At 44.7% G+C, this 21,139-nt stretch overlaps 1 protein-coding gene across 2 annotated transcripts in view; it reads left to right on the forward strand.

Moving 5' to 3' along the window:
* The window catches only part of bmpr2b (bone morphogenetic protein receptor, type II b (serine/threonine kinase)), a 392,181-nt gene extending 371,706 nt beyond the window's left edge, over positions 1-20,475 (forward strand). For both annotated transcript variants that reach the window (XM_038786943.1, XM_038786948.1), the window contains exons 10-13: positions 7,749-7,885; positions 10,504-10,688; positions 12,308-13,593; positions 15,685-20,475. In XM_038786943.1, the coding sequence (XP_038642871.1) occupies positions 7,749-7,885; positions 10,504-10,688; positions 12,308-13,593; positions 15,685-15,941 (1,865 nt within the window). In that variant the 3' untranslated portion in view covers positions 15,942-20,475. The remainder of the gene's footprint in view (positions 1-7,748; positions 7,886-10,503; positions 10,689-12,307; positions 13,594-15,684) is intronic.
* The last annotated feature ends 664 nt before the right edge of the window (positions 20,476-21,139 follow it).

A 21,139-nucleotide genomic window follows, 5' to 3' on the forward strand; every position in this document is an offset into this window, starting at 1 on the left:
TATAATAATCCCTCGTTTATCTTCCCCGGCTCCGACACCACATCCCCTGGCCCAGTCCGCATCTTCAATATTTCCCTAGACTCGACCTGCCGTCGTAGCTGATGCACTAACATTCGACTCGCCTTCTCACCGTATTTGTGCTGCACTCCCCCTTGTCCTCTGCAGCTGTCCTACTGCCCTCCCCGGCGTCAACCGATCAAATTGCCCCTTAAAGTTTTTCCTCCTCACCAATCCCTCCGTGGTGGGTGCCCGCGAGTACTCCCTATCTACCTTAACTATCTCGTTCATTGCCGTTCATATTTCTCCCTCCTTTCCCTATCCGCATGTGCCTTGAACGAGATAATCTCCACCCGGACCACCGCTTTCAGTGCTTCCCAAAATGTGGCCGCCAGCACCTCCCCATTTTGGTTCAATTCTACATAATCATTAATCACAGCCTGCACTTTATCGCAAAACCCTCTATCTGCCAAAAACCCCGAATCAAGCCTCCACCCCGGCCTCTGCTCCCGTCCCAATCTAAGCCGCATTTCCAGCCAATGGGGCGCATGGTCCGAGATTACTATCCCCGTGTATTCTGCCCCCTCCACCCCAATCTAAACCTCCCGGCTCACCATAAAAAAGTTGATTCATTAATACACACTATAAACATGTGAGAAAAAGGAACACTCCCTTTTGCCTGGGTTTTTGAAACCCCACGGGTCCACCACACCCATCTTTTTCATAAACTTGCCCAGCTCCTTTACCATTCGTATCCTACCCATTGACCTGGGGCTCGATCTCTCTGCTCTAGGACACAATTAAAATCTCCTCCCATAATCAACTGGTGCATGGCCAAACCTGGGATCACTGCCAGGAACCCCCTCATAAAATCTACATCGTCCCAATTCAGTCCATATACATTCACCAGTACCACCGGCATCCCCTCTAATACCCCGCTCACCGTCACATATCTCTCACCCGGGTCCATCACTTTCTTTGTGCTCACAAACCCCATTTTCTTGCTTATCAAAATGGCCACCCCCCACGACTTTGAATCAAACCCTGAGTGGAAAAACTGTCCCACCCATCCCTTTCTTAGCCTAACCTATCCTTCACACGGAGGTGTGCCTCATGCAGAGAAAACACCTCTGCTTTTAAACTCCTTAGATGTGCAAAGACCCGAGACCTTTTCACCAGTCCATTGAGCCATTGCATGTTCCATGTTATCAGCCTCACTGGGGGCATGCGCCTCTATTCACTGCTATCCTCCCCTTTTGGCTCTACCCCTGTTAATTTTACCCTCGACACCTGGCCCATCCAAGCTCCCCACTAAAACTTGTGCTTCCCAACATTTCCGGTACATTATTCATGTCTTCCTTTGTGAAGACAGAAGCAAAGTACAAATTTAGTTCCTCAGTTATGTCTTTTTAAAATATTTTTATTCTCCTTTTTCACATTTTCATCCAAATTTAAACCCACCAACAATAATCAATCAACAGTAACAAATACAATGTCAAACTCCTGGTCAACAATCCCCTCCTCCCATCAACCCCCAACATTTTAAATACAAACATCAAAGAAAAGGAATCAGGAATCCACCGTCCACCCATACATAATCATCAACAACATACACAGTCCAACAGTTCCCCCCCCTCCCCCAATGTTCAATGTCATCCAATTCTTGAAAGTGCACAATGAACAAAATACATGAATTGTAGAACCCTTTCATCCTTCCCCTCAACTCAAATTTCACCTTCTAGAGTGTTAAAAACTCCAACAGAACCCCCGCCAAGTGGAGAGACTGACCCCCACCCCTACAGGATCTGCCATCGGGCCATCAGCGAGGTGAAGTCTAAAACATCTGCCTCCACACCCGCTTCCAACCCTGGCTGATCCATTGTCACGAACATGGCCTCCAGAGGACCCAGCTCAAGTCTCACATGTACCACCCTCGAAATTACTCTGAAAACCTCCCTTCAATATCCTTCCAGCTTTGGACAGAACCAAAACATATGAACGTGCTTTGCAGCGGCAGCGCCCACCCCCCCGCCCCCGGAAACGCTTACAAAAATCCTCTACCCCCTCAAAGAGACGGCTCATTCTTGCCTTTGTGAGGTGCGCCCTATACACTACCTTCAGCTGTATCAGCCCCAACCTCGCGCACAAAGTTGAGGCATTCACACTCCAAAGCATCTCACACTACAACCCCTCCTCATGCCTCTTCCAACGACTTCTCCCACTTTGTCTTAATCCCCTCCAGCGATACCTAAGGGGCTGGTTTTGCACAGTGGGCTAAACAGCTGGCTTGTAATGCAGAACAAGGCCAGCAGCGCGGGTTCAATTCCTGTACCAGCCTCCCCAAACAGGCGCCGGAATGTGGTGCCTAGGGGCTTTTCACAGTAACTTCATTGAAGCCTACTTGTGACAATAAGCTATTATTATTATCTTCTCCCAGAATTGCCCCATAAATCGCTGACACCACCCCCTTATCCACTTGCCCCGTCGTCAGCACCTCCTCCAACAGTATGGGGGCCGGCGCCACTGGAAAGCTCTGTGTCTCCGGCTTAGCAAAATCTCGGACCTGCACATACCGAAACATTTCCCCCTGCCCCAACCCATATTTCTCCTCCAGCTCCTTCAGTCCCACAAACCGGCCACCCAGATACAAATCTTTTAGTGCCCTAACGCCCATCTCCAAAAACTCCCATCCTGGCTCAAATCTGTGTTTCCCCCCAAATCGGCATTTCCCTTGACACCGCCCCCAGCCTAAAGTGCTGCGCAACTGCTTCTAGATTATCAATGTCGCTACTACCACCTTACTTTCAAATTATATTTTCCCCTTCTTAATCAATCCCTTTGTCTTTCTTTACTGAATTTTAAACTCTTCCCAATCCTCAGGTCTATTGCTTTTTCTTGCTCATTTGTATGCCATTGAATTTAATTCTTTGAATCTAATACTCTCTCGAATTTCTCTTGTAAGCCATGGTTTGGCCACAGTTCCCTTTCTACTCTTGTACCAAATAGGAATAAACAACTTTTGGAGTTTACCCATTTGTTCCTTGAATGCCTGCCATTCCTGTCCCCTGTCCTTCCTTTCAATAATGTTTCCCAGTTTGCCATAACCAGCTCATGCCTCACACCGTCATATTTACCTTTATTGAGGTTCAGGACCTTGGTCTGAGAATCAACTACCTCTCTATTCACCTTGATAAAGAATTCTACCATGTTATAGTCACTGCCATATTAGTTTAAACCTTTCCCAACCGCTCTAGTAAGTACCCCTTCAAGGACATCAGTCCTGGTCCTGCCCAGGTCTTAGCCATCCAGTTTGTACAGGTCCTACCTCCCTGAGAACTGGTCCCAATGCCCCAGGAATCTGAAACCCTCCCCTTCAAACCATCTCTTCAGCCACGTAGTCATCCGATACATCCCACTATTTCTACTATGACTAGCAAGTGGCACGGGTAGTAATCCTGGGATCACTACCTTTGAGGTCCAACTTCTCAACTTTCTTCCTAATTCCCTATATTCTGCTTTCAGGACCTCATTTTTTTCCTTTGTCGTTGGTACCGATGTGTACCACAACCACTGGCTGTTAACCCTCCCCTCCAGAATGTACTGTAACCACTCCGAGTCATCCTTGACACTAGAACTAGGGAGGCAACATACCATCTTGGAGTCTTGTTTGCGGCCACAAAACACCTATCTATTTCCCTTGTATTTGAATCCCTGAAAATATTGCATTCCCACACTTTTTACTCCTCCTCCTCTGATGCAAAACCAACCATGGTGCAACGAATTTAGCTGTTGCTGCTTTCCCCTGAGAGATCATGCCCTCAACAATATCCAAAACGGTATATCTGTTTTGCACGGGAATGGCCACAGGAGATTTCTGTACTGCCTGCCTATCTCTCTTGGTCTGCCTCGTGGTCACCCATTCCCTTCCTGCCTGTGGAGTCTGAGCCTGCAGTGTGATCACCTCTCTATACGTGCTATCCATGACACACTCTGCCTCACGGGTGCTCCACGGTGTCCCCAGCCACTGCTCCAGCTCCTAAACGTGGGCTTCCAGGAGCTGTATCTGGAGACAATTCCTGCACACATGCTGGCCCCGGGCACTGGAAATGTTCCTGGCCTCCCACATGCAGCAAGAGGAACAAACCAAGGCTTTGAGTTCTCCTGCCATGACTTGCCCTTTTAAATTAAAGCTTTTGAAGATGCTTGATATTAGATTAAATCCAAATTTCTGTGGCCCTTCTTTGCTTGTCTTCGTTACTACCAATTAGAGCCCTTGCAGATTATAAACCACAAAACTTCTTTTCAAACTATAATTGATGAAAGTTGTAAAGACTTACCAACTGTGCCAACTACTTATCAATCAGCTCTCTCCCCCCCCCGAACAGGCGCCGGAATGTGGCGACTAGGGGATTTTCACAGTAACTTTATTTGAAGCCTACTTGTGACAATAAGCGATTTTCTTTTCTTTTCATTTCATTTCCCATGTAGCCTCAGCTACAGCAGGGCAAGACCTCTCTCTAAAGATTTAAAAGTTACAAAGCAAGGAGAAAAAGCAAAGAGCATCTCTTTCCGCTCTGCAGCGAATCCCCATTCTTGTCCTATTGACAAGAGATGGGATGATGTGGGGATGGGGAGGTTTGGGAAAAGACTTGCCCGCTTCCCTTCCTACCGAAATTTCACCTACTCCTTGCAAAGGACCGTAATCTAGGGAGAGGTATTTGTGTTCCACCCAAGTTTTGATGCACTGACCGGAGATCTGTTTGCTTCCTGACCCCTGGGACTGCAACTGAGAATGCCATGATTACTACCTGAGACGCGAGCAAATTGGCGCAGAGTAAATAAGGTTAGAGAGTTAAATGCATGGCTCAAAGATTGGTGTGCGAGTAATTGGTTTTGATTCATGGAGCATTGGTACCAGTACTGGGGAAATAAAGAACTGTACTGTTGGATGGTCTTCACCTGAACTGTGCTGGGACCAGTGTACTGATGAGTTGTAAAAGTAGGACAGTAGAGAGGACTTTAAACTAAATAGTGGAGTGAGGGATTAAGCATGGGCAGAAATAATAAATTAAGCAAAGAAGACAAAGCAACATAGCAATACGGAAAATGATGATCAGAGCATGGCGGGAATGGGCAGAGTGCACAAACCTAAGAGTGCGCCAGCAAATATGGCTAGAGGTTACAGAAATAAAGAACTAAAGGCCTTGTATCGGAATGCATGTTGCATTTGCTACAAAACAGATAGCCTAAATTGAAAAAAATATGTATGACCTGATGGGCATTGCAGAAGCATCGATGGGCGTTCTACAGGTGTTTAAATAGGAAAAGAGTAAATAAAGTGATCTGTGGTCCTCTCTCTAGAGAGAATCTGAGAAGTAATAATGGAAAATAAGGAAATGACGGATGAATTGAGCAGATATTTTGTGCCTTGTCTTCACCATAGAGGATGCAAATAACATCCCAAAAATAAATGTGAATCAGGAGGTGAAAGGGAGGGAGGAACATAAAACAGTTAGAATCACCCGGGAAAGGGTACTGAGAAAATTCTTAGAACTAAAAATTGACTAATCCGCAGGTCCTGATCGACTCCATCCTCGGATCTTAAAGGAAGTATCTGCCGAAATAGGAGGTGCATTGGTTTTAATTTTACAAAATTCCTGAGTTTCTGGAAAAATCCTGTCAGATTGGAAAATAGTGAATGTGACTCCTCTATTCAAGAAAGGAGAACAGAAGATTACAAGCCAGCTAGCTTAACATCTGTCAGAGGAAAAATGCTAGAATCTATTATTAGAAAATCTCAATGCAGTCAGGCAGAGTCAACATAATTTTGTGAAATGGAAATCATGTTTAACTAAATTTTTGGAGTTCTTTGAGGAAATAATAAGCAATATGGATAAAGGGAAACCTGTGGATTTGCTATACTTAGACTTCCAGAAGACATTTGGCAAGTTGCCACATCAAATGTTACTACAAAATAAGAGTTTGTGGTATAGGGGTAACATCTTAACATGGATAGAAAATTGGTTAACGAACAAGAAATGGAGAGCAGGCATAAATGGGTCACTTTCGGGTTGGCAGATAAGATGTGACAAGTGCCACAGTGATCAGCGATTTACAGATTATATCAGTGACTTGGATGAATGTATGGTTGTTAAATTTGCTAATGACACAAAGATAAGTAGAAAAGTAAGTTGTGAAGATGACAAGGAGTCTGCAAAAGAATATAGATATGTTAGGTGAGTGTGCAGAGAATTGGCAGATGGAGTATAATGTTGGGAAACAAGTCAACTTGTCTACTTTGGCAGGATGAATAGAAAAGCAGCTCATTATTTAAATGGACAGAGATTGCAGAACTCCGAGGTACAGAGGCATCTGGCTCTCCTGGTACATGAGCCACAAAAACGTTAGCATGCAGGTGCAAGTGATTAAAAAAACAATAGGATGATGTTGTTTATTGTAATAAGAACATAAGAACTAGGAGCAGGAGTAGGCCATCTGGCCCCTCGAGCCTGCTCCGCCATTTAATGAGATCATGGCTGATCTTTTGTGGACTCAGCTCCACTTTCCGGCCCGAACACCATAACCCTTAATCCCTTTTTTCTTCAAAAAACTATCTATCTTTACCTTAAAAACATTTAATGAAGGAGCCTCAACTGCTTCACTGGGCAAGGAATTCCATAGATTCACAACCCTTTGGGTTAAGAAGTTCCTCCTAAACTCAGTCCTAAATCTACTTCCCCTTATTTTGGGGCTATGCCCCCTAGTTCTGCTTTCACCCGCCAGTGGAAACAACCTGCCCGCATCTATCCTATCTATTCCCTTCATAATTTTAAATGTTTCGATAAGATCCCCCCTCATCCTTCTAAATTCCAACGAGTACAGTCCCAGTCTACTCAACCTCTCCTCGTAATCCAACCCCTTCAGCTCTGGGATTAACCGAGTGAATCTCCTCTGCACACCCTCCAGTGCCAGTACGTCCAAAATGGAATTTGAAAATAGGGATCTTTTCTTGCAGTTGGTGCGACCACGTCCGGAGTACTGTGTTCAATTTTGATCTCCTTATTTAAGAAAGTGTTAGAAGCAGTTCAGAAAAGGTTCACTCAATTGATATCTGGGATGGGAGGTTTATCTTACGAGAAAAGGTTGAATAGGCTGGGCCGATATCCATTGGAGTTTGGAAGAATGAGTGGTATTCTTACTGAAGCATATGAGATCCTGAGGGGACTTGACAGGGTAGAAGCTGAAAGGATATTTCCCTTTTTGATCAGATTAGGACTCGTATTGGGGATACAATTTAAAAATAAGGAGTCTCCCATTTAAGATGGAGATGAAGAATTTATTTTTCTCTCAAAGGGTTGTGAATCTTGAAAACTCTCCTCGCCAGAGAGCTGTGGAGGCAGGGTCATTGAATGTTTTTAAGGCAAAGTTAGATAGATTCTTGACTAACAAGGGAGTCAAAGGTTACCTGGGATAGGCAGGAATGTGGAGTTGAGGCCACAATCAGATCAGCCATGAATTATCTTGTTGAATGGCAGAGCAGGCTTGAGGGGCCATTTGGCCTACTTCTTCCTGCTCCTAATTTGTATCTTTCAGTAGTGCAAACCTTGCGACTTTGTTCTAAAACACAAGACATGCTGCTAACCCCTGTGCTCTTCAGTGCGATTGCTAAGATTAGTTAAGGTTTGTGCACAAGTTTCCATACTGAAGCTCCTCAGTGCTTCTAACATGAATTTTATTTGCCCCATGATCAGGAGAGTCAGTTCCCGACTACCAGATGGCTTTTCAGGCAGAGGTGGGGAACCATCCCACCTTTGAGGATATGCAGCATTTGGTCTCCAGAGAGAAGCAGCGTCCCAAATTTCCTGAAGCTTGGAAAGAGAACAGCCTGGTAAGCAAAGAAAATTTCTTACACTTTTCTCACCTAACAGCTGGCGCAATGATTTTCCTGAATGTAAATTGAGGATAGCATAGTGGGCTAGACGCTGGTCTTTTTCCTCCAGGAAAAAGTTCAATTCCAGCCTCTGGTTGAAGGAATGACAGTCTACAAATGACAGTTTACTCTGTCCTGGAGGATCCAAAATTCCTCTGGGCACTCTCATTTCAGTTATTGGTTTTAACCTGGGCAGTAGTGGCTATAATTGGCCCATGCTAGAGAAGGAAAAATCAGCTGTGGTTTCTACTCCTGATTGTCACACAGTGACTCCTATTGGGAAGTAAGTATTTATGTCAGATGAGGATATTATCAAGCATGTTGGTGATGGTCTCCCTCTTGAATGGCTCCGTCACATTCGTTGTCCAGGCATAGAACTCAATGAGGTACTGAAGGGACTGCGAGAACTCTTTCCCCTTCCTCCCCACCTATTGTTCTATTTGTAATAGCAAGTCGGTGAAGGAAGCATCCAAAGCTAGTCTTTACTTTGAATAGATTTATTCACAGAGTGGAAACATTGCAGGTACAAATCTTCTGACTCCACTCTACTCTTGTGACAGTAAGGATCTCTTTATATGCTCTTTTTTATAATCAATAAACTAATTAACAAATAATCTAATTGAAACCCTATTAAAAGGGCACCGTAATGGTAAAAAACAAAACTTTGAAATGAAATGTAATAACTTAACAGGCTGCACCCGGGACAACCCCTGCAGTGACCAGTGGTCGCAGAAGGCCTCTGGTGTACTATTGAACACTGCGTACTTACTCTCCAGGGAACCTGGGCGCTAATATCACTGTTGAAGAGGAGCAGATAGTTGGACAGCACGGTGGCACAGTGGTTAGTACCTATGCCTTACAGCACCAGGGACCCGGGTTCGATTCCGACCTCGGGTGAATGTCTGTGTGGAGTTTGCACATTCTCCCCTTTTCTGCATGGGTTTCCTCCGGGTGCTCTGGCTTCCTACCACAGACCAAAGATGTGCAGATTAAGTGGATTGGCCGTGCTAAATTGCCCCTTAGCGTAGGGTGGGTTTTGGGTGTAGGTGGGATGATCTTTTGAAGGGTTGGTGCAGACGCGATGGGCCGAATGGCCTCCTCTGCATTGTAGGTATTCTATGAAGTCCCTCAACTTCCCACTGCCTGGACATGTTAATGGCCACTTGCTCCTGCTGATCTCTCAGTTCACCAAAAGTGTCAATAATTAGATCAGTTGCGAGCGAGGTGCAGGCTCACAAGGAGATCCTCCATATCGTGCCCAAATATCAGAAACCTGGGACTCATGTGCCACCAGAATTTGAGGAGCAGCCCCTTCCAATGACCAAAACGGGGCTGCAATCGAACCCGGGTCCCTGGTGCTGTAACCTACGCAGACACTGAACACAAACCCCTTAGGCTACAGAAAATACAGGTGGCCAGGAAACCTGTGAACCATCTTTTGTTTTTTTATTTATTAATGTTTCCAATTAAGGGGCAATTTAGCATGGCCAGTCCACCTCGTACATCTTTGGGTTGTGGAGGTGGGACCCACACAGATACGGGGAGAATGTGCAAAGTCCACATGGACGGTGACCAGGGGCCAGCATTGAGCCCAGATCCTCGCCGCCATGAGACAGCAGTGCTAACCACTGCGCCACCGTGCCACCCAAGTCTGTGAACCACCTTAATGATTTGTTATATGGGAATGATGCAAGCAACACCCTCCACACAAATACCCCAATGGTAAAGGGGAGGACTCCCAAATGGAGAACCCTTCATTGGAGGCCGCCGTTACCCCTGGATGGCAGGATGGAATGCCACAAGTATCTAGGCTGTTGACAAGGCGAAGATGTGGAGGGTGTGACAGCAGCGCAAATGGGAAACCCCTTCATACAGGGAATAGAAAGGCACAGAAGGAATTTCTGCCAGATGGCTCAAAGTGTGAAACTGAAGTTTCCAAGGGAAGTCTCAGGACCTGCGGACAATTCGAAATTCCATTCGAGGTCAGTTCAGATGCGAGTCCAATCGCGTGCTTGAACCATCGCGACACCTTGAGTGCAGACAGGGCCGACGCCAGGGTTTTAAGGCTGTGGATGTTTTGCATTCTCTGACAGAGGACATGGGCGTGAGCTTTGCCCCTGTCACAGAGTGAGGTAATACTTGTCTGTCCAAAGGTGTTGACTGAAGTGCCTCAAATACGAATTAACTGAAACTTTGGCAGTGGTGTAATTCAAATGCACGCCTCCACGAAATATCAAAATTTAAACCAACATCATACACAGCTCGGCACACTACCCATTTTTAAATTCCACCAGCTATCATGGTGGGATTTGAACCCATGCCCCAGAGCATTCGCCTGGGCCTCTGAATTCCTAGTCACATGACATTACCATTACAGTACTATCTCTGGGCTCAAGTAACCATCCAATCATTGCCATTCATCTGTATGTACTTAACTTCAGTTGATACAATTAACACCTATGAACCTACCAATCTCCAGTAAGAGTCCTCTCCTTCAAGCAAGAATGGGAAAGGAAAGTTTTTTTTAAAGATGCATTGGAACTGGAAAATGAAAAAATTGTTGCTCTGCTCCACAGGCTGTCCGGTCGCTGAAGGAAACAATGGACGATTGCTGGGACCAGGATGCAGAGGCTAGGCTCACAGCTCAATGTGCAGAAGAGAGGATGGCAGAACTCATGGTGATGTGGGATCGAAACAAATCCGTGAGTCCCACAGTCAATCCCATGTCACAATTTACTACAACAGCCATGCAGAATGAACGGTAGGTAGCCAAACGGCAAACTAGTAGCATGCCAATGCAATCTGAATTTCCTTGAGTACATTTTGGCTGCAGCTTCAGACCCAAGCGCAATATTTCTAATTCCATTTTTTCTCTCAGAACCTTCTTATCTGTCTCCTCCCTTTACTGTGGCACGATTTTTGACTTCTTCCCACTTGGGTACTGTCTCCTCTCCTTTGTATCACTGCCCCAGCCCATCACTATCCCCTGCTTTCCTACGTTCCTCTTGCTGTTCTATGCTTGAATCCCACACAGATAAGCTCAAAGTTACTCTCTGCTCCCATCTTAACTTTCCCCGACGGACCCAGTGAGATTCCTACATCTGCCTCCTTAAAAGCAGCAGCCCCAATTTACCTATTCCTCCTCTTTTAAATCCCTTTCTTCTGTCACCAGCTCCAACCAATACAAGGAGCTCATGAATGCCATTATTACTATATTGAGACAATTCATCCAGCTGCTTCTGCTGCTTCTTCCTTGCTCGCTAAGCCAAACCTCCTCCAAACCCAAACCTGTGACTTTGCTTATTATCTCACCTCATGTCCTTTGTAAATGAGACCATTGGTTGCTTCCTTGACCTCATACCCACTAAAGTTTCCACTCTTCAGATGCCGTTCACCTTGCCTTTAAAGCCACCATCATTACTCGTTGCTTGTGTCATCCATCACTAACTCCCATTTCATCCCCAAAGTTCTTGAAAGTGTCATCACTTCCCAAATTCCTTCTAATTTTCCTGTGACCAAATTTTGAGTTTCTCAAATTAGGTTTCCATCTCTACCACAGTACTAAAATTGCTCCAGTCAAAATCACAAATAATGTCCTTTGACCTTGACTGTGGTGTATTTTTCCTCCTTGACCTCTTTCATCCTTTGACCTGGTCAATCCCCTCCTTTCACACTTTTCCTCAATTGCTCAGCTCAATGGGATTGTTTTTTCTTGGTTCAACTCTTACCTAGCCAGCCATTACCAGAGTATCTCCAGCTATAGCTTATTTTCCCACCCCCTGTACCATTACCTCCAGAGTCCCTCAGGAATCTGTTCTTGGCCCACTCCTGTTCCTTATGTACATGCAAACTCTTGGTGATGGCATCCCTGAGAGGCGAGGTCAGCTTTTGCATGGTAACAGTATGCAGTTCTACTTTACCACCACCTCTCTTCACCCTTCCACTGTCTCTCCGCTTCAAATTGTTTGTCCAGTATTCAATCTTGGAGAAGCGCAATTCCCACAGTTAAGCATTTGCATGATCAAAGCCATTGTCTTCAGCATCCACCACAGACTCTGTTCCCTAGCCACTAATATCACCCCCTCCCACCACCTCTCAATCATTGTCTCTTTTTCAACCAGGTTGCAGTCTCAGCATTGATTCTGAGGTGAGCGTTCCACGAGATACATTTCCCAGGTCAAAATTGGCCTCCTTCCACCTCCCTAATGCTGCCCAAGTGACTCAACTCACCTGCAGCTGGAGCTTTCATTCATGTTTCTTCCTTTAACCTGAATATTCACCGGTCTCCCAGTACCCCCATTTCCTATTCTATCCCCTACATCCCCATTATTCTGTTTACCAGTATTATGTTACTTGATCTTTGGGCTTCTTTTATTTCAGGAACCTTTCACACAATCGACGAGTGCCAAAGATGGGTCCTTACCCAGATTATTCATCGTCCTCATACATCGAAGACTCCCTTCACCACTCTGAAGGGATGGTGAAAAACATCTCCACAGACAATTCCACGTCTGGTACCCCGTCGACTACCAGTGAGAAAAATCGCAACTCCATCAACTACGAAAGACAGCAGGCCCAGGCTCGCATCCCCAGCCCGGAAACTAGTGTTACCAGCTTGTCTGGAACCACCACCACTACGAACACAGCAGGCCTTACTCCCAGCACCGCCATGTCCACCATATCGGAAACGCAGTACTCTGATGACATTAACACGCACGCAGGGAATTTGCTGCTGCCGTTGGGCCCAACCCCAGTGTGTCTGCAGTTGACTGAAGAAGACCTGGAGACCAACAAGCTAGACCCTAAAGAGGTGGACAAGAACCTCAAGGAGAGCTCAGATGAAAACTTGATGGAGCATTCCCTCAAGCAGTTCAGTGGGCCTGATCCTCTTAGTGGAAGCAATCCCAGTTTGCTTTATCCTCTAATCAAGCTGGCAGCTGAAGTAACCGGGCACCAAGATTTCTCCCAGCCAAGCACCAGCCAGGCATGCTTGATCCCTGACATCCCAGCCACACAGATGTACCCTCTCCCCAAGCAACAGAACATCCCGAAGCGACCCACCAGCCTCCCACTCAACACTAAAAACGTGACCAAGGAATCACGGCTGAAGTTCAGCAGTAAGCACAAATCAAATCTTAAGCAGGTGGAGACAGGAGTGGCAAAAATGAACACGATAAATGCGGGTGAGCCCCAAGTGGTAACTGTCACAGCGAATGGCATTGCCGGAAGATGTCATGCAGGAAATCCACATCCAGTGGTTAAGCAGTATGTTAATGGTTCGGTATCTGGTCCTCAGACACCCAACTCTTCAAGCCACCAGGGCCATGAGACCCTCCAGACTCAGTTTAGTGGGGACGACAGCAGAGTGAACATTAACTCCAGCCCAGATGAGCACGAACCACTCCTGAGGAGGGAGCAACAGGCCACACGTGATGACATTATTACTGAGCGGCTAATGGACAGAAGAGACCGCTCACTCGATCAAGGGCGGACAAACTCCAACAACAATAACAACAGCAACCAGTGTAGTATGACAGATGGCACTCTGGCCAGTGACCAGGATCACCCAACGGCACCAGTAGCACGACGGCAAGGAAGGAGAGCTGAACGGCCAAACTCACTTGATCTTTCATCAGCTAACATTTTGGACAGCTGTAGTATGCAATGTAAGTAAGAGGGACTGTTGAAAATGTTCCTGACATTTAGGGTAGTCCTCCCTTCATTGTCCAATGAGGAGAGTGAGGCATTGCTGAGCCATGCAGACTATAAGGTCCTAGTCTCCAACCCTGGTCTGTATGGAATTAACTTGTCCCTGCCTGGGCAATGCTTGAGGTGCTCAAGTTGGTAGGGAAATAAGGCAGGATTCACAGTCCTGCTTGTTCCCCAATGTGAAATACCCACATACAGATGCTCACTAAGCATGAGTATGGAGCTCTTCCATGATCCATCTCCAATTTTGAGTTGCCTGTTGATACTCAAAAGTTTTCAATGACAAAGAAGAGCCCCTGTGTGCAATACTGGAGATTTCTTCGAGCAGGGAGTGAACAGCCACCCATGGTGGAGAAGTGGAAGAAATTGAGAATTAAAATCCTATAACTCAGTTACTTCTGACAATGCTCTTACATTATATTTGTAGAGACAAAATACAGATTTCTTACAGTTAGTTGCCTGTTTGGCTTGCATAGAAATCATTATCCAGATGAAGCTTTTAAAAAAAATTGAATGTACCCAACTCTTTTTTTTTTCAAATTAAGGGCCAATTTAGCATGGCCAATCTATCTACCCTGCACATCTTTGGGTTGTGGGGGTGAGACCCATGCAGACACGGGGAGAATATGCAAACTGAACACAGCCAGTGACCCGGGGCCGGGATCGAACCCGGGTCCTCGGCGCCATGAGGCAGCAGTGCTAACCACTGCGCCACCATGCCGCCCCAGTCTCCAGATGAGGCTGATGCAAAATTTACACTCACTTGTAGTGTTTGTGTTTGCATACCCCTCCCCACAGGGATACGCTGAATTATCCAAATCCAGAGAGCAGGAGCTGGGTTTTGTGCTGGGTGCAGGAATTGTGAGCTGAGCCATTTCCTGACTTTGGAAACTTGAGCCCGTCACCCCTGACTATACCTGTCATGCATTTGTCTCCTGGAGACGGGAGTTCGGGTTTTCCAAATTTCAAGTTAGCGTCAAAGGAGTGCTGGTGCTGAGGAAGGCTGGCTGAAAGGCCCGCCTTAGTTCCCTGGACATCAGCCCAGCTTCTCACATCATTCTTATACCCCCATATGCCTCACTCCCTAGCCACCCTCCATGACCACTTATAATCTCCATGACTCTTCATATTCCCCAAGGCCCCTCCATGATGCTATGTACCCTCAATAGCTACCATACTAATATCCAGCATGTACAGTCATCAGGAGCCTTGTAAACTCACCTGACCTCTCAAAAATACTAGGGGATGGGAAATCTAGATTTCCACTGGAGCTATCGGTGATAAACCCAACATCAGAAGATGTATATGCTCGTGACCTGATCCTAATTGAACCTCTTCCCAAAAATAGGAAGATTGCATGCAGCCATTTTTATACAGGCGATTTGTTTGCCATGAAAAAAACATTATTTTTCCTGACTCCAGAAGGACACAAATTTCCAGCCCAAAATGTGCACAGGCTGACTTCTAGAGTTTAACCAGCGAAATTCAGACAGTGTATCAGACTGTTTCCTGCTGCTTGTCCAGCTGGAATTAATCTACTGCTGGAATGTTAGCCTAGAGGTTACTCTGAAGCCAGGTGAACTGAATACTGGCCCCCTTTGTCTACTATGCTGTATGCATCATTCCCAGCTTAGGTGTCACACTTGGCTACACATGGAAAACTTTTATAAAAAGGGAGAATGATAGTATTCATTTCATCCTGGGTTTTTCTCACCTGGACCCAGGCAAACTTAAGGAACTTCTCATATTTCTATTTGCCTGTTTTTACCATTGCTCCACAGGGAGTAACCAAGCTATAACTTTCCAGAAACGGGGCCATGTTAGCTGCTACAATTCACAACATGGCCCCAAATCCCAGAGTATCTATAGGCAATATCATGGGAAACCCATCGACTTTTAAATAAAGCAGATAAAAATTTGCAAAAGCTTCTCTGATTTTGAAACAACTCAATTCCAAACATAAAACAGTAGTGATCTGATTGAAGTAACACAGCGATGTTCTCTTTTCCCCCCTGCCCAACCACCTTCACCCAACCCCTCCACCCCAGGTGAAACGACGCAGGACAACAAGCAGGCCTCCTCTGGGGACAAGATAAAGAAGCGAGTTAAAACTCCATACTCCCTAAAGAGATGGCGGCCTTCTACATGGGTCATTTCGACAGAACCCATCGATGGAGAGGTCAACAACAACGGCAATGCAGTGGGGCGATCAAAATCTAGCACCACTGTTTACCTGGTTGGGGGTGGCAGCGGGGGCACTGCCACAGCAATGGTCGGCAGGGAAACGGGAGTGAACTGCCTGTGAATCTTTGACTTTTACTTTATACTTCGTAATGAGAGAGAGAAGAAACAAATATAAATGGACACTAATCCACCCTCGAACCACGGCCCGACTGCCCCTTCCCCAATTGAGACTTGCTTTAGAGATCAGCTATGCAGCAGAAGCTTAGAATATCTAATCTTTGAGAGCTTTTTTGTTTGTTTTATTTCCTCTTGTTGCACTTTTTTTTGGAAAGGAAAAGAGATAATCTTTAAGTGAAACCGAGCCTGAGGCAAGCACTTTGAAGAGTCTCCCAGGGGTTTCCGAAAAATAAGCAGCACACAACTTTGTCAACCCGGACTATAGATCAGCTGCACCTCTGGCTGAGACCATGCAAGTGTATCCTTGAGGCATGTTTATCTAATGCTGAGCAATGTGACACATTCTCCTGTCATTTTCTTTTGTCTTTCCTTCGATACCATTTCGGCAGACATTCTGATTCTGTTACTGGCTAATGAAATATACAGTACCCTTTTTTAAAAATCAAAAAATTTGTTGGAATGTGCAATAGGCTTAGCTTAGAATGCTTTTGAAAAAAGAAAATGACTATTATTTAAAAGTTGCATCTCTGTACATCACTGAAGGTTGCTGATAGTGCATGGACCGGTGGTGACCTCATTGTTATTCACCCCCCAATCTCCATTCCCGCTGAAGGCCTTGGCTGGTACAGTATGCATGGTCCCCAAATGTGGAAAATATGGTGGCACATATTCCCCTCCCCATAGAATTCCCAGTAGCTGTTAGTCCCCTCAGGTACCTGATCCATCAGTACACATCTAATGTCAATGAATCAAGCACTTAAACTCAAAACAAGTCCCTAAAACCCCATACAAAAATTGTATTTGATGCTAGTACTACATTGGTTTTAGAGCTTTTAGTGCTGGATCTTCTCCCTCGGCACCAATCTTTTTTGCACGATTTTCTCATGCCTTATGTAGAGCGCTGATCCAGGCAAACTGGGTGAGGCATTGAAGTGAACACTAGCTTTTCACCTCTGGGGCATGGGCTCAAATCCGGTCTTAAATTGCCTCTTCTGATTGTTGGCTGTAAGCCTCTTTCCAAGAGTGAGGTCAGTCAGCCACAATCCAGCTCCTGGTTGCCATAGACTCATTACACAATTGCCCCTAATTGGCAATAACCTCATAATCGTACACATTTTATAATTTGTCTGGGCTAATTCAGTATCAAAGTTTAAAGGGGACTTCCTGCTCTCAACTTTTCCTGATCTCTCATACTTCTCCCTGCTGAGCTACAGCCAGCATCCTATTTACATCTTGGGTTTTTACAAAAAGGAAAGGGAATGCGATTTGAGAACTGATGTCTGCTGGACTGGATTTTTTGCTTGTTTTAAACTCTTGTGCTGTGGCTTCTCCAAATCTTGTTTAGAATCTGGCTGACGATTTGGACCTTCTGCTTCAGAAGCAGATTGGGCCATGTGGAGAGGAGTGAAGCAAACCTGGATTAGAATGGGTTAGGATGAAACATGGCCACTTGTGTTCATTTGAAACCCGATTTGTCAGAATTGTTTTTTGACTCATGCCAGTGGTTATTATGTGCCCTCAGTCAAAATGAGGCTGAATATAAATAACGGGTGCGTGAAATTCATTGCCCTGAACAATGCATGGATTTCAAACTTCCATTGTGAAGGGCTGGGATATGTTGATAAATGAAAATAAGTGGTCTTAATGAAAAGCTTATGCATGCAGATGTCACTCAATGATTACCTCACAAAGGCTCATTTGAGCAGTGCAATGAGCCATACAGACCTTGCCGGACTAAATTGAGCCCAGTTATCTGATCTCAGAGGTTGCAACAATTTGGCTACTGCATTTAAATTCCTCTCTTAACTGCTATCCAGTGCCAAATAGCTGGATGGCATCAGATGAGTACTCGGAGTAAGCTTTTGATGCGTCCTCCATTGAGAAATATCACTTACTAGTCTGGTATGCAAAGAATGGTCCATGGAGTGAGGCACCAAAGGCTAGCTAGGCCCTACAGTCATGAGAGAGGGTAACAACGGAAAAAAGATTAAACCCTCAGAGGAAGTATTTATATTTTGAACAGTCATGCCTAACCACTCCAGTGGTGTGCTTATTGCTATTTCTCCTTTATATTGTTGCCCATACCTAGCATTGCTTGGAGGACTTTACTCCTTTCACATTCCATGTATAGTGCTGGCTAGCAGCAGGTTGGAGCAAGGAGGGAAGGACGTCTCTAGTATGATAAATGGGAGAATTGGTTCTTACTGGCTTGGATCATTCCCCGGGCTCATACATAGCAGAGGCCTGCTTATTTACCGGCGTCCTCTGGTAACAAGCGTTTCAGCTAAAAGTGAGAAATTGAAAACTTTCCCCAGAGTGTCAAGCCAGGTATTCTAAAATATTGACCGTAACTAATCTGCTGATGGTGTATGACTGTAGTTAAAAACCCAGAAGGAGCTTTTAATGTTGTGAATGCTGAATATCTGAAATTTAAACACAAAATACTAGAGATCCACAGAAAATCTGTTGCTTGTCAAGAGAAAAGACAGGTGAACATTTTGAGTTGGGCCCCTTCCCTGGGCAGTTGCCAGTTGAGCATTATTTTTAAAATCTGTCCTTTGTCCTTTTTAATAACACGCAGTTGGCTTTCTGTACAATGTGCCAATATTTTCAGGCTGAGCTCAATCCAGTCATTGTCTCTGCCATTTTTGACAATCTTTGTTGGATGAGGGTGGTGATTGAGGGAACAGATTTTGCTTCCAATGGGAAAGTTTAATTCTAGATCACAGCAGAAATCCTGGTTCTAAGCACTAAGGATCCATGGTTAGGTGGATGCAGCAAACGTACTTAAAAACACTTGTTAAGGTCTACATCAAGGGGGCAGCATGGTGGCGTAGTGGTTAGCACTGCTGCCTCATGGCACCGAGGTCCCAGGTTCGATCATGGCTCTGAGTCACTGTGGAGTTTGCACATTCTCCCCGTGTTTGTGTGGGTTTCATCCCCGCAACCCAAAGATGTGCAGGGTAGGTGGATTGGCCACGCTAAATTGCCCCTTAATTGGAAAAAATGAATTGGGCAGATTAAATTTCTATTAAAAAAAATTCTACATCAAATTTAATATCATTTATTTGGATGTAAGGATTGGGTCTTAAGGGGCTATCCTGTCCTGCTTGTATGCAGAACACCATTTAGGGAAGTGCACAGGAGTAGCTGAGAGGCAATTCCTCTGATCGTTTACCAAGTAAAGACTGTGTACATCTGATCGCCAAGGGATTGACTTCCAGTCCTCTGTTTATCTCAGCTGAGGTGTCAGCGTGGAGACAGGCAAATCAGCTGGAATGCACTAAAATGTGAGAACAGAGCTGGCTTTGGGGCTTGGATTCCTCCCACAGTCAAACATCTCGCCAACACTCACTATAAACATGTGTGTGGAACATGACAACCCTGGGTGAGTTACTGGAAGGCGAGCAGTGCTTATGGAATTGTACCTCAGCGAGTGTTGGTGTCATCAGTTAAGAAGGAAGAGTCAATTTGGAATGTGCTAGGGCAGGGAATATCTTTTGATTAGAGTAGGTAGTGGGGTATATGCATTACATTTGGAGAGTAAATTCAATGTCAGCAGGTCCTGAAAATATTTCTTACAGCCCTGGGGCTAATGTCTGGGTTCCATTCCAGCCATGTACTGAAAGCTGTGTCCAGATGCTGGAGAATAGTGTAAAGACTTATCATATCAGGTAACTTTATTAAATTAAAAAATTGTAGAATTGATTAATGACTAAATACTAGCCCCATTATTGAAATATACTGCAGCTTTGAAACTTTGACCCCAGGGCCATCAAGTACTTCACAAACCTGGCTATATAAATATATAAATGTGTTAATTAATCTAACATAACGGAACACTGTAAGAGCATTTTCAGTTATAACATTGAGGTGCTATGACAGTTGGAGTATTTTATAATGTTATTGAGATTGATATTTTTTGTTTCTATCCCCATTACTGGTTGTCTTTACCAGAGCACTGTGTGCCACTGCCCAGTGACTCTAAAGTAAACTTCACGAATTGTAACTTTTCTCACAGACGTTCCTCTCAGTGGCAAATTCAGAATTGAAATCATAGTCTTGGGATGTCACCACCAGTAATGTTTAATGATGCATCAGCCTGTGTCATTTAATAATCCAAAACAAAATATTTTGACACCCTTGTCCACTCTTGGATAGATATTGATCGGACAGATGGGATGTGTGTTTTGTAAAGTTTGTAATGCATGGTTATTGTAATGTTGAATGTGCCTGAATGAAGCTGTTCAAACTACTGTTCTCTTCAGAATTAATAATTTAAAAAAGTCAGCTGGCACTATAGGGACATCTATAAACCACAACCTGTTTTCTATAAGCGCTGTAAGTTAACGCTTTGGTAACTCTGAGTTCCAATAATCAGAGAAGAACAAAGTTTACTGGTATAGCTTGCTGACTTATTGAGGTGACTAGCTGGCTGTAAAATTCTGCATATTAAAGAGTATATTCATGACAAACCAGCCATCTCATTTCATAGTTTTATTTCTCTTCCTCCCCCTCACAAACCCCCATCAGCAATCTAGAAACACAAAAACACACAATCAATTTGTACTCATTTGAAACTATTATACATTCTACTGGAAAGCTATTTCTGCCAGTTCACTTAAAAGTCCAACATGAAATGAGGTGGAAATTCTTGAACTTTTTAGAAACAGACAAAGGCATACAACACTATCCCTAACTCCACATGCTCTCAGAGAAGCCATGGGTCAGTTTGTGCAGTTAATTGGAAAATAGTTCACTGACGCAGTGGGGACCTGCCAAACTGTCCTGTCCCTGTCTTTGGAGTGTTCGATGGGATAGGGAAGAGGGAGCTTAATTCTATATCTGGTCCATTCTGCTCTTGACCTGAGAATGGAACATGCTCTTGCACTTATTCAGTGAGCGCAAATGTGCAAAAATAGTCAGGTGGGGTAGAACAACAAATAGTTCCATATCATTTTCAACTAGATGGTGAGGGAGTGGAGGAGTTGTGTGAGAAGCCAAGAGAAGAAAGGAACAGAGCAGCATGTAGGATGGTGGTATAGGGGTGAAAATGCCTGGATGACAGCCAGAAACTTGTACAACAGCAAGAAAAAAAGATTTTTTTATTGGCATTTGTCATATTTATAAACAATTGTATAT

Source organism: Scyliorhinus canicula, chromosome 2 (genome assembly GCF_902713615.1).
Source record: "Scyliorhinus canicula chromosome 2, sScyCan1.1, whole genome shotgun sequence".
Classification (NCBI taxonomy): Eukaryota; Metazoa; Chordata; class Chondrichthyes; order Carcharhiniformes; family Scyliorhinidae; genus Scyliorhinus; species Scyliorhinus canicula.